The 13,297-nt window shown below is 38.9% G+C and overlaps 1 protein-coding gene across 1 annotated transcript in view; it reads right to left on the bottom strand.

Annotated features, from left to right (window-relative positions):
- Positions 1-13,297, bottom strand: part of LOC149182457 (kinesin-like protein KIN-12D) — a 303,163-nt gene that overhangs the window by 208,158 nt on the left and 81,708 nt on the right. The window contains exon 8 of the mRNA XM_089414561.1: positions 4,649-4,713. Coding sequence (XP_089270687.1) covers positions 4,649-4,713 — 65 coding nt within the window. The remainder of the gene's footprint in view (positions 1-4,648; positions 4,714-13,297) is intronic.

Genomic DNA, 13,297 nt, shown 5'->3' on the forward strand with positions numbered 1-13,297 from the left:
TTGCTCGCACGAGTTCTGGAATTTGAAGAGTGAAATCGAAGGCTGTGAGTGGAGCGCTCAGCGAAGGCTGTGAGTGTGTTGTTTTCTGTTCATGTTGATGCTGGTTTTATAACATGAAACAGCGAAATTCCAAAACCCTACGCTTAGTTTAACTGTTAATTAAAGATTAGTTTTAGAGTTAAGTTAATTAAAATCGTTTTTTTTATTGCATAAACGTGTGCCACGTCCCCCCTCGTCCCCCTTTTCGGAAACGCCCCCTCAAAAAAGGGAAATGACTCCCTAGCACGTCCCCCTGAGTTTCCTCATTTTTGGGGGCGTGGGTAAACAACCCCTACTCATCCCCAAGTCCCCAGAGCACGAGGGAGCAACGAAACTAGACCCCTGGGGGGGGCGAGTCCCCGTGGAACACTGTTTAAATCTCTTTTAAAAAAACATTGTACTTCATTTCTTTCATTTGCTATCTAAGAGCTTGAAGATGGCTAAGCAAAGACGAGAGTTTACTCTCACTCTTTTTCTTTTCTTTTCTTTTTCTTTTTTTTTAATTTAGTTTAATCTATTAATATAAGACAAAAATGTACAGAGAGGACCAAGCCTCAGCAGAGTATAACATAGTGTTTCAGAGTATATCTAGACTACCCACTATTGGGGAAACCAGTCCGCAGAGACAAAAACCAGATGGGATATCAGTCCTTAAGCCCGGAAACAACAAAAACCAGTGAAGTTTTATCCTGACAAAAAGATTCAGACAGTTTCCAATAGAACTAACATAACAAAAAACCAGACAGAAGACACCTGGCAACCACGTCAGATCATTCGAATTCGTCCTGGATGGGTTCCTCAACAACTGGACAAGCCCATTCATTCTCCACCCACATCGACACTCTGCTGTGTGGCCCACTTCCTCCACCATGTGGCCCATCAGCTGGATGGACGTCGCCATGGCTGCCAGCCGCCACCACTAGAGCAAACCATTCATTTCCGGTTCTACCTAGGGAGCGCGTGGCACCAGAGCTACCACCCTCAGCTTGCTTACCACCACCAATGCTCTTGCCATGCAGAGCAAAATTGCCTTCATCCAGCAAATTCTTGCCTGTGTCTTTGCCATTTCTGCAATTGGGAATCTCCTCTTGCTGCACTTCAGAATTATCCTCCTGGGTAGCAGGCTGCTCATTGTCTTCGGTGAAAAGGATGGTGATTGTAGCAGTAATTACTGGCCTGTTCAGGGCACTGCAAAATCTAAATTGGGTTGAGTGGGGAGCGGGATGAGGGGGCAAAGGAAAACTAGCCGAGTGAACCGCAAAATCTCTGTGACTTGCACCGGGAGACAGAGCATGACCCCTTCCGCTACGAGTACTGGGATATCTTCCCAAACCATGGCTCTGGGGGGGATACAGTTCAGGGGAAGGAGAGGAGGCAGCAGGCTCAGGATTCGGCTCAGTCTGAGGGCGGGAACTACCTCCCCGAGTTCCTCCTCTGCGACTTCTCATTCGATGTCGCACCATGTCGGAATTTCTAGCTGAGAGTTCAAAGGGAACAATGACAGTGGGATTGAGAAGGGGAGTAGAGTCAAGTTGAGGTATGGTTAGATGGCAAAAACTGGAATGGGAATGGTGATGCCCATTTCCAAAATCGACGCAGCAAGTTAACCAGCAGCGACGCCCAGTAACTGTGCGGGAGCTAGGCTCAGAAGCTTGGAGCGGGCAATTACAGTGGAGCAGGGGAGAGGGAGAGACAATGAGCCGAGGGGAATCCATTTCTGAGCATTTAATAGCCCTTTCTCGTTTCGAACTTGCATTAAATGCAACCTGCGATCTGTCAGGATATTTGTTCATGGTGGTATGGGGAGGGGCGCCATCGGCCAAGTGGCCCGTCCTCTCACCGTCGTTCTTCATGTTTCCCATAAATTCACTGAATATCACCCGCATCCAGGTTACTCTCACTCTTTAACTTAGCCTTTTGTAAATTATAATTGTACATATACATTTTATCTTGCTGATTTTTCCATTAATACTTAACTTATTTTGCAATCATTGTTTGGATTGTTTGCCAACTTTTTTGTGGCAAATTTTGAAGAGTAACTTTCCGCAACATCTAACAAGTGTTTGCAAGACCTTTGGCAAGTGTTGGGGGTTCGATTTCCAAGGATGTCATGAGCCCTTTTGAGGCTTATTTTGGCAAAGTCCAGTTCACTAGAGGGCTGCCCATTTTCCTCTTTAAGTCGTGGGCATTTGGAGTAAACTCACACCTTGTTTCCCTTGCATAAGTTTTGCGAGATCTTGTCACTACTTTCTCAAGAAAAGAGGTCTAGTGTCCAAGTTTCAAGCAATTATTGTGAGGACTCTCCTTGAAGTTTAGTTGAGAACTTTGAAGGGCCATCTTCTCATTGGAATATTAATAAAAGATTTAACTTGCTTGTGGGGACTTGGGATTTATCCCATGGTATCCTATCTCCCCATTTAGAGAGAGGCTTCTCTTGGGTGGATTGACATTTGCATGGTTTAAGCTTTCATACTTCATTCACTTACATGCATGCTTTAATTGGGAATTAACACAACCTCACTATCACATTTCATTAAGTTAAAGTTTGTTACAATTTCATTTGAGCTTTGCATTTTCTTTCTCATTGTTGCTTGGAGCTACAAGCTTACACTTTACTTTGGGCAATTCATCCTTTACATGCAAGCATTTTATATTCTTAACAAACTTTGATTCATTTCCATTTACCTTGGTAAATTGTTTCATGAGCACTTGAATACATGCTTCAATTTTATGCTACATTGTTATCTTGAATATTGGAGCAATTTATTGTCATTGTCTATTTGAAACAAATTTTACTTTCAAGCAAATTACTTGTATCATTTTAATTCATTGATGAAACACATGCAACACTTGTAAGCTAATTTTATTCCTCCAATTGAAGTTATAATTGCAACTTATGTTGAACACTATTTCATTTTCAAGCATTGCAAATCAATCTCTTTCAAGCATTTGCATGTATCATTATTTTAATTTGGGGAATTAACACAATTTGCATTTCATCTAGGCATTTTAGTGTAGGAAGGCCCCAAGCCTCATTAAAAATTTATCCCCAACATAAGTTGGTTGAAGTAGACATCTTAGGGATCCTCTACTCCTCTATTGACTCTTCACTGTGAGATCCATATCATTGGGCGGGGGTGAGGTCTGAGGATTGAAGAGTTAAATTGTAATCTTGTCGTAGAGCTAATTAATAAAATTAACCAAGAGCACTTTCCATTACATTTACTTTACTTGTCTCTTGATGGTTTGAGTTTTCATATGCAAAGTCTATTCCAAAAGCAAGTATTGTAATCATTTCAAACAAGTGTTTTTTTTCATGTTTCAAGTCTAATTGCATATTGATGTCTTGGTTTAGCACTTCCTTTTTTTTACATTTCCAAGTTAATTACTAATTTTTGGTTTTTGGCAAGATATGTTTCACATGTTTTGATTTATAAAGTTGATTATCTCAAAAGCATTTTGTATCTTACATATTTTGTGCTAACAATTCTTATTTACATTTCAGGGTTACTTTGTTTTCTCTTTTGAGAGCATTGCATTTTACTTTGAGCAAATATATCTTTAAATTGTTGAGCAAATTCATTATAAGGCATTGGTTTTATGGTTTTTAATCATATTAATGATTGGCATTGTTATTTCAAGTTGCTCACTTCATATTTGCTCATAAATCCTTAAAAGTAATCCATTTTCCCTATAACACTCTCCTAGAGACTCACATCTTTTAACTTAACTTTTCATTAGGGACCACCCCCTAGCTAACCTAGGAGATAGCTCAAACGGAGAGAGTCGGGATTAGTGTGGCAGCGCCTTCTCTGAGTTCCCTGCCACCAACCACACCTTGTGGGGTTGAAGGCTTTTCTCACTAACTTGTAGGTAGGTGTAGGCAGCAGGGTCAACATGTTGAAGAGATAACTAGGAGAAAAACTCTCCTATGGGATCACCCACTTTCGGTGGATAAAAATGCCACTATCAATTCCCCAATTGGTGGACAAGGATCAACAAGCTTGCATGGACCTTGGTCTTTGGGACAGCCATGGGAGAAAAAACACCCAACACTAACAATGGAGTAAAGTTTGGAAGACACCAAAGAGAGGTCAATATTTCCAAGCAACAAAGGCTCTAAACCAAAGGGGACAACTAGGGCAAAAACCCTAGTCGTTGAATGCTTGAGCGATGCTCAACTTCATTCCAAAAAACTTATGTCTAGAGATCCATTTAGATGTGTTTCAATGTTAATGCCACTAAGAATTTGTATTTGAGAATGTAACTTTTATGGACAAGATAACTAATCAAATAATGACAACCCTATTTAGTAAGTTCCCTTCTTACTAGTAATAATATGAGCCATCCAAGAATCTTGACAATGGTCATTTTCCTTTTTCTTCAATAAAGACATCAAAAGATCCAAAGTTCTAAGTTGTCATATATGTTTTAAGTTCATAATGAGGGTCAAATTTGATAATGTTTCGCATATGACACTTAATTATATTGTACACATGCTAAATGTTATGGGTCATTTGGTTGAACAAAACTAGAAATTTAATTTGGTTCAAGTATACACCTATGGAATGTTATTTCACAATGCATAGATTACAAACAAAATACACACCTTTCTGAACCTGCCAAATCCACCAAATGGAGTAGCCCACGTAATGTTTTATTCGTAAAACCATTCTGCATCCACAATGAGCACCTATTAAGTGTATCAATATCTAAAGGAATGTGATGTTCCATGCTTCTATTAATTGATAAAGTAACATCACTATATTAACAATATCTGATCCATATTGCAACAAAAAACTATAGAAAACAAGTAAACATATTGTGGGATGAAAGCAATTAATATATTCAAGTATAGTTGAGCTTACTAACAGAAGACTCTAAATCTTTTTGTGGATCACATAATAGATTTGTTTCCATGACAAAATATTGAAACCCTCTAATAAGAGAAGACCACAATGATTGGCTTCTATAAAATTGGATCCATTTTTAGAGTATACATAAAATTAGATGTTCTTAGAGTTCAATCCGTTATAACTTATTTCCAAAATGAATAACATGACGACAATCTAAGAGAGTACACAGAAAGAGATGGATAACCCAAGAGATTATTAGTCCTATATTCTATATTTTACAAGGTTGATATGCTCCAAATTACAAATATTTCAAAGATAATTTATTGGAAGGGTACTAAACCATTATGGACATCCATTAATAATATCTTCAGAAAAGAAAAGAAAAAATAATAACAATAAAATAAAAAATAAAAATAAAAATAAAGATTGCTTCATCCAAAGCCACTTCTAAAAAAGATTTCAACATACCACTGGCAAGCACTAGAATAATAGCTACACAAGCCAAGAATCGAATACTAGCATAATACTCCAAAAAAATTATGTGAAATTATTCATTCAATGTCATGACTTTATGAGATCAATGATAAATATGGTTGTATTCATATTGAATATTAACAAGTGAGACTTTCCATTCAAGTACACAAATCAACAATGCAATATAGTTTTCATAGCACCTTGTTCTACCAAATAAATATGAATTAAGAAAGAAACCCTGAAACAAAAGTGGTCCTAAGAGAATCAATAGTGCAAGTAAAATGTTCAATCTCACGAGTTATAATATGTATAAGAAAATTATGAGGAGGGTAAGGATAAGGAATCTTCTTAGCGGAATGGGGAAACCGAAAATTGATTCTAAGAAACCTCCATGCCTATGAAAAATGATAAATGCCATTTGCCAAATATAAATCTATAGGGTGAGTAGTAAAAGGGTAGCATTATCTTCAGAATTTTTAGTCAATGTTTCAATCAAGCATTCAAACTAATCATAAAACCAATGAAATATAGATCAAATAATCATAACCAAGAACAAAATTAGAATATTTTGTTAAGATGCCCTTAACAGGAAATTTAATGAAGGTTTTAGCTCAACTAATATCCATTACATGTGGTTCGTCATTTCCTTCAAAATAAGGGGTTACAAGTGTTACACCTTGTCACTGCTCAAACTAGTAGGCTTGGCAAGGTTCAACCAAGACTATTATGTGGAAAGCACTATTAGGAGTACACTCAATGTCACCACAGCTTATTCCTCTTGCTTTAGGCCACGGGTGTTATCCCTACACACAACAACTCAACCAAAGAAATAATAGACTAGTGTTTACATGAAGTATATGGAAGAGAAAGGAGTTAGTTAAATAACCATATTCCGATCTGATTAATAATGTAACAGCAAACCAATATGTATGCCATGTAATATCCCCAATTAATTGATTTTGTTAAGAAGAATTTTTATTTCTGCAATTTTGGCAATTGCGAGATATTTTGGCATTAAAACTTTAGAAAAAGTGGGTTGAGGAGGCACAACTTGATTTTTGGCAAAGAGGAGGCCTCAAACATAAGGAAAAAGGAAAAATTAAACTGTTGGTGGCTGGTGGGGACCACCCAAAAGGGAAATTTTCACCCTTAGGCAACTCGCGCTTGTGGAGGAGGAATTCAAATTTGGTGGAGCCCATAAGGAAAATGGATCAACAAGCATAAATAGAAGGAGAGGGCCACATTTTGGGGAGTTTTGACAATTTGACATCTGAACTACAATTCTCTTGTGTTGTTTAGCCAAGATTACCAATGTTGTTTAGCACAAGGAGTTTTCGGGCGGAAATTCCAACTCTTTCTTCGGTGAACCTTCAGTGTCACCCTAGGGGAGTTGTAGGGAGATTGTTGTAGTCATTGTAGAAGTAGATTTCAAGTTCATCCATCAGCAAGGGCGTGTTTCTCCAAGGACGCAAAGGCAATTTGTGCAGCTGAGTTGGGGAACCAAATTGGGCATTTGGTGGAGGAGTTTTTGTAGGGAAATCACCTACTGAGATAACAGAGATACTTGGCAAATTTTCGAGATTGGAGCTGTGATATCCTGAGTGAGTTGAGCTGCTCTAATTTGAGCCTTACACAAGGGCATTTTGGGCATTTCTGCACCAGATTGGGAGTTGCTTCTATTGGGAGTTTGGGCGCTGGAAATTCACTGGGTGATGAGGAGAAATTTCCCTTAGGAGTTGGGAGAAATTTGGAGGTGGATTTCAGCTCTATTGCAACAGAAAACTTATGTAGCTGTTTGGCAGCCAATTGAGACAAGTAATCTTAAAATAGGGGTCCTGGGTGGTCGGTAAAATTTGTCCAAACCCTTTCTAATTTTTTGTGGGTTTTGTGAGAGGAGACCGGGGTTAATTTCGCAGAATTTTCTAGGTGGTATTTCTGGCAAAAATCAGCGTTCCAGTCAGCAACTGACCACAAAAATTACTAAAGGAGCACGCAGTTCACTCTGGGACCATTTCCACCACTTGGGTCCATGAGATATTTTTGGGTTCGGTTGGGCTTATTGAGGAGAGGTGCCAGCTGAAATTTGAGGAGTTTCTGAGCACAATTGAGGCATATTTCCCAATTTCATCCCAACAGCAGAAGTAGAAATTTATAAGGCAACAAAGAGCTTTGGTGGGCAGATATTTCAGCACTTGGGAATTCAATTTACAACCTAGGTTTTCCCTTGCTTGTTGTAGCAAGCCCAGGTTCCTCTTTCTATATCTATATTGTACTCATTTTGCTCCAATTAATAAGATGACTCAGAGTTTTGGTGTCATTTCCTGTGTTATTCGATAATTGTGTGTGCGTGAAAAAAATTGGTTGCTATTCATAGTTTGTGTTACTGTTATCCACTTAATTTTTCTATTAGGAATATTGCATGCTAGCAAAAGAAAATACTCAATATGCCAAGCAAAAAAACTTGAAAATGCCACAAATTGATTCTGAGAACTTTTTACCACAATCGAAAATAAAATGGAGCTATTATACCTGTTCTATATGGTTGTAAGAAGAAAATATACTTCTTGTTCAAACCTATAACTTTTGCAATTTTTAAGAATGCACCAAGCCAATGAGCAAAGGACCACTTTAGAGACTTGAAAGTGGCTTTCAGTAAACCTATAACTCAAAGGACTTAATTGGAGATGTTTGTATTGTTACCCACCACTTTGTTGGCGATATCTATAGGAGAAAATTTTCTCCTAAATGGTCCTCAGTCAGCAACGCCTTGCAGCGCCCAAAAAGCTCGATGTGCCACTATCTCTGCCACCTGAGCCAACCATGTGGTCCCTCGACCATCTATTATGATCATATGTTTGAAGGTGGGCCTCTCGCCCCCAAAGGTATGGCTTTTCATTGTGTAGTTGAGTAATTTTGTTCACTTATCATAGACAATTTTGGGCATGTATTAGTGGGGGAATTCGGCGGAAGGAGTGGGTTTGGTTTGTACCAATGAAACAGGAATCGCCGATTCCGGTGATTAATCGCGAGTGCAAGTCGGATCGGCGGCAAAAAGTTCTGTTTCGAATCTGGGCGAGTCAACTCGCGTTGACCGAGTTTAACTCGTGGTCAACGCGAGTTTGACTCGCGATTTATGCGATTTCTGCGATTTCCGCCGATTTTAACGAGTCCTGCCAAATTCAATAGGGTTTTCGCCGGTTCCGGTTTGCCGCGTTTGCGTTTATAACATTCCCGTGAATTGTTTAACTGTTTAACGGTGATAACATTGCCGCTTTTGCGTTTATAGCATTCCCGCATTCGAACGACGAAGCCTTCGAAGCACATTCCCTGCCGAACGACGAAGCCTGTCGAAGCGCATTCGAACGACGAAGCCGCATTCGAAGCACAGTCCCTGTCAGTGAAACTCAGGTCACAGTTTGGCGATTAAGTGTGAGGTATGCATTAATAATAAGAAGCATTGATCTATTCGACTGTCCGAGGCTTGGGTACTGGTAGCTACCGTAGCTTGCATCGCATTTTGATTTGATATACGTTATATCTTTAACGCCTGTGAGGGTCAAAGACGAGAGAGAAGTTAATAAAAGGCACTGTTAAGTTACGGTTTACAGGATTTCTCTGCAGACAAAGTTTCACAAAATTCTTGCCTTCCTCTGAAAGATAGTCTGGGATTGCCGGTAGCTCCTTACTGTTCCCAATTTTAAACATTGCACTTCAAACTTCATTGTGCAATTCCTTTGCTTCTTTTGTGTGCCTGTTCGTTACATCATTCCAAATCTTGTCAACATGCTGTCTGTAGACATCCTCAAATGTATTCATGTTTCGCAATCTGCCATCTCCTGTTCAATAAGTCAATCAGTCTTGGTTGGCAAGGAGTTAATATCCTGGTCCAATAAGCCAATCAGTCTTGGTTGGCAAGGAGCTAATATCTCTGTCCAATATGTCAATCAGTCTTGGTTGGCAAGGAGCTAATATCTTGCCAAAAAGATTAAAATTAAATTTGAGTCTCCATAAATGTCAACCTTGTAAAGGCCATGGTCTAGACTCTAATGTCCTTCTCAATCCATGCAAAACTGTAAAGAGTCCCACAGCCGTCACGGTTGATATGACAATGACTAATTGAAATGAGCTTTTGAAGTTACTAGGCTTGAAATTGACAAAAAAATGGCGAGGCAAAAAAGCCAATAGTTTGAATTGGATCAAGAAGATATTGGGAAAGACTTTGCAAGTACAAAAAATAAATATATACACTCATTTTGGCATGCCAAGAAGAGGTTGAAATTGCAGCAACCTGTAATTTGGAAAAGATTAATTTAGAACATATTATACAAAATTTTATATGACTGTGACAGTTGGCTTTGGTATGGACTCCAAGCTTAAAACTGTGCCTCAAGGACTGAGCCCTCCAACAAATCTGAGCCACAATTCTGTTCCTAGGTGACTGTTCCAAGTAGCACCAAGTCTGAGCTTGAAGCAGCTACAGGTGAATGTAATTTAATTAAGTCTGCAACAATGATCACAGGTAATTCCGAGCTATGAGCTATCTCGTATCTCCAGAGTCCAAAGTTTGATGACTGTCCACTCTGGAATCTGCAATAGGATGCTTTCACAAAACAGGTCCGAGGTATGTAAGTTGAGAGGAATGCTCTGTCATTGAAATACACTCCCTAACACCAGATCCATGATTCCATACACTGCTGATTCAAGTTTCAACAGAGACCATATTTCTATCAGCAAAACCTGAATACTGTACAAGCCTACAAGGCTTCTTTCATGACTATCTTGGTTCACACCAGAGGAGTGAAATGTATGAGAATTTGATCCATATACAGATGACCAATGCTCTACCCATACTACCCAGTCACAGTTACAGATATGAGTGTTTTGTCCATCTGTCTTCATTTACTTTTTTAAATTTCTAGCATATTTTAAATTTTTGGATGATTTTTAAATTTGATTTTTTCTTGTCTTTCACAGGAGCCACAAATTAAATAGAATCCAGACTCCAAATCTTAACAGAAGCCACAAATTAAACACAAGTTCAAAGCAACAACAATGCCGAGAGAGAAGGAATTTGCTTGGGCTTATTGTGACAGGATTCCCAGAGACCCCAGGCTCCTTTGTAAATTTTGCAAAACAAAATGTAGTGGAGGCATTTATAGATTCAAGTTCCACCTTGCACAAATAACTGGCCATGATATAGGTATTTGCGACAAGGTTGACGACAATGTCAAACACCAAGCAGCCTTGGCCCTTGAAATGTTAGAGCAGCATAATGCCAAGAGAGCAAAGCAAACTGCTGAAATAGGAAATGTTGGAGTTGATACTTTTTCTGCCACTAGCCCCATGTCACCTCAATCTGCTGAATCCTCAATGTCGTTCCCAAGTTTTCCACACATGCCTCCAAGGCCAAGTCAAACTCAAAGCCATGCCAGTCCTTCAACTCCTTCCTTGAACACTGGAGGTGGAAACATAAACGCCTTTTTTGCTCCCCGCACAAAACCTGGTTCCCAACCTACCTTGGATGGCACTGGTTGGAAAAAAAATATCCATAGTCAGGCAAGGAAGGCCATTGCTAACTTTTGGTACTATTCTGACATACCTTTCCACTGTGCCAGAAGTCCTTATTGGCAAGCTATGATTGATGCAATTGCTGTTGCAGGTCCAGGGTTCAAAGCCCCTACATCAGAGAGCCTTAGGACAGATATGTTGTTAGAGAGTGTTGAAGATGTCATGCTTGTGCTAGCTGAGTTTCGTTCATCATGGGTAGAAACAGGATGCACCATCATGAGTGATGGATGGACAGATCAGAGGAATAGAACTTTAATAAATTTCCTTGTATCTTGTCCCGCAGGCACAATGTTTCTCAAGTCAGTGGATGCTTCAGATAAGGTTAAGACTGCCCAACTTATCTGTGAAATGATGGAGGAAGTCGTTCAAGAAGTGGGAGAAGAAAATGTTGTACAAATTGTCACCGATAATGCAACGAATTATATGGCTGCTGGTAGACTTTTTGAGATGAGGCACCCCACTATTTTTTGGACCTCTTGTGCTGCCCATTGCATAGATTTAATGCTTGAGGACATTGGTAAGCTTCATTGGATACATGAGGTTGTGGAGAAGGCAAAATCCATAACCAAATACCTATACAACCACACTATTGTCCTAAACACTATGAGAATATACACTGAAGGTAAAGAAATTGTTCGACCTGCAGTGACTAGATTTGCAACAAATTTCATATCTTTGCAATCTGTGGTTGAGCAAAAGATAAATCTGAAGAGGATGTTCTTGGGACCTGAGTGGATGGGATCTAAACATTCCAAGACCCCTGAAGGCATCGAAATTGCTGCACTTGTGTTTAATGATGGCTTCTGGAAAGATGCTGAAGAGATTATTGCTGTGACGGAGTCCCTTGTTAGAGTTCTCAGGTACTTTTAGTCTTTTAACTTTTTCATTTTTTAAATTTCATTTCAAGCTTCTTTTTATTTACAATGTTTCATATTTCTTTAAAGTTGAATGCTTGAACTTTCAGGATGGTTGATGGTGACAAACCCGCTATGGGTTACATTTATGAGGCGATGGATCTCGCAAAGGAGGCATCAAAAGAAGATATGGGGATGATGAGACAAAGTATATGCCTCTTTGGGACATTATAGATGCACGTTGGGATAGGCAATTGCATTCCCCCTTACATGCTGCTGGGTACTTCTTAAACCCACAATATTTTTATGATAAGAGCAAATTTAATGAGGATGGGGAGGTTGGCAGAGGACTTATGACATGCTTGGAAAGGTGCTTCCCTGATCCAGAACAACAAAGTCGTGTCTTTTCCCAACTACAAGATTATAGGGCACCATCTAAATTGTTTGCCTATACCAGTGCTATAAGACAAAGGTCAAAGATGTTGCCAGGTACCCAGCTTGAAGGCTTCATCAATTCATTAAATTTGTTTAAACTTTATTTTGTATGTTAAATGTTTTATTAAATTTTCTTTTCTTTTTAAGTTTTTACTATTTACTAATTTGGTACTTCTAGTCTTCTACTCACAAACCCTTACCACTTGCTAGGTCTTTGGTGGCAAAACTTTGGTAGTGATACGCCAGATTTGAAGAGATTTGCCATTCGAATCTTAAACCAAGCATGCAGTGCTTCAGGTTGTGAACGCAACTGGAGCATGTTTGAGAAAATACATTCTAAGAAGCGCAACCGATTGACACAAAAGCGCTTGAATGACCTTGTATTTGTCCATTACAATCTACGACTTCGCAACAAACATATACAAGGTGAGATTCGAGAGCTTGAATTTGAAGGTTTCATAATCTAGTTCGTACTTTAAAAGTTTAAAGTTCAAACTTCAAAGTGAAATTTTAATTCACATTTCAATGTCTCATGATAATGACAGGTATTGATCATTCACCAATCGACCTTGAAGAGTTAGATTTGCAAGCTACAAATGCGGCAGAATGGGTTCAATTAGATGAGCCTCCTCTTTTCAGCCTTCATGACTTGGAGAACTTTGAGAGTCAAGCAAGCGAAGGAGTGGGAGGAATCGCTTCTAGTTCTCACTCTTAAGAGTCTTAGACTCTTAGTTGCTGATTTTTTTCTGATTAGTATGCAATTTTTAACTTTTTTGTAAACTTTTAGAAGCATATGCTTCTAAGGACTCAAGACTCAGTGCTTTGGATCATGTGTGGACTCATAACATATATGAGATACTTATTTATTCATGATATTTTGGACATCTATTGATATTATGCATTGTTTGGACATACCTTTACCCAATATTAATGAAAAATGGTTTTTTTAATTCAATATATGTGTATATTTTTATTTAATGAATTTGCCGATTTTTTCCCGATTTTTTCCCGATCCGATTAAAACTTTCGCTCTTTTGCCTCGCCGATTTATTGCCGATTCCGTGTCTGGTA

This window comes from Pinus tabuliformis, chromosome 3_2, assembly GCF_031772625.1.
Source record: "Pinus tabuliformis cultivar Carrire ecotype Pingquan chromosome 3_2, CPIR1, whole genome shotgun sequence".
Classification (NCBI taxonomy): Eukaryota; Viridiplantae; Streptophyta; class Pinopsida; order Pinales; family Pinaceae; genus Pinus; species Pinus tabuliformis.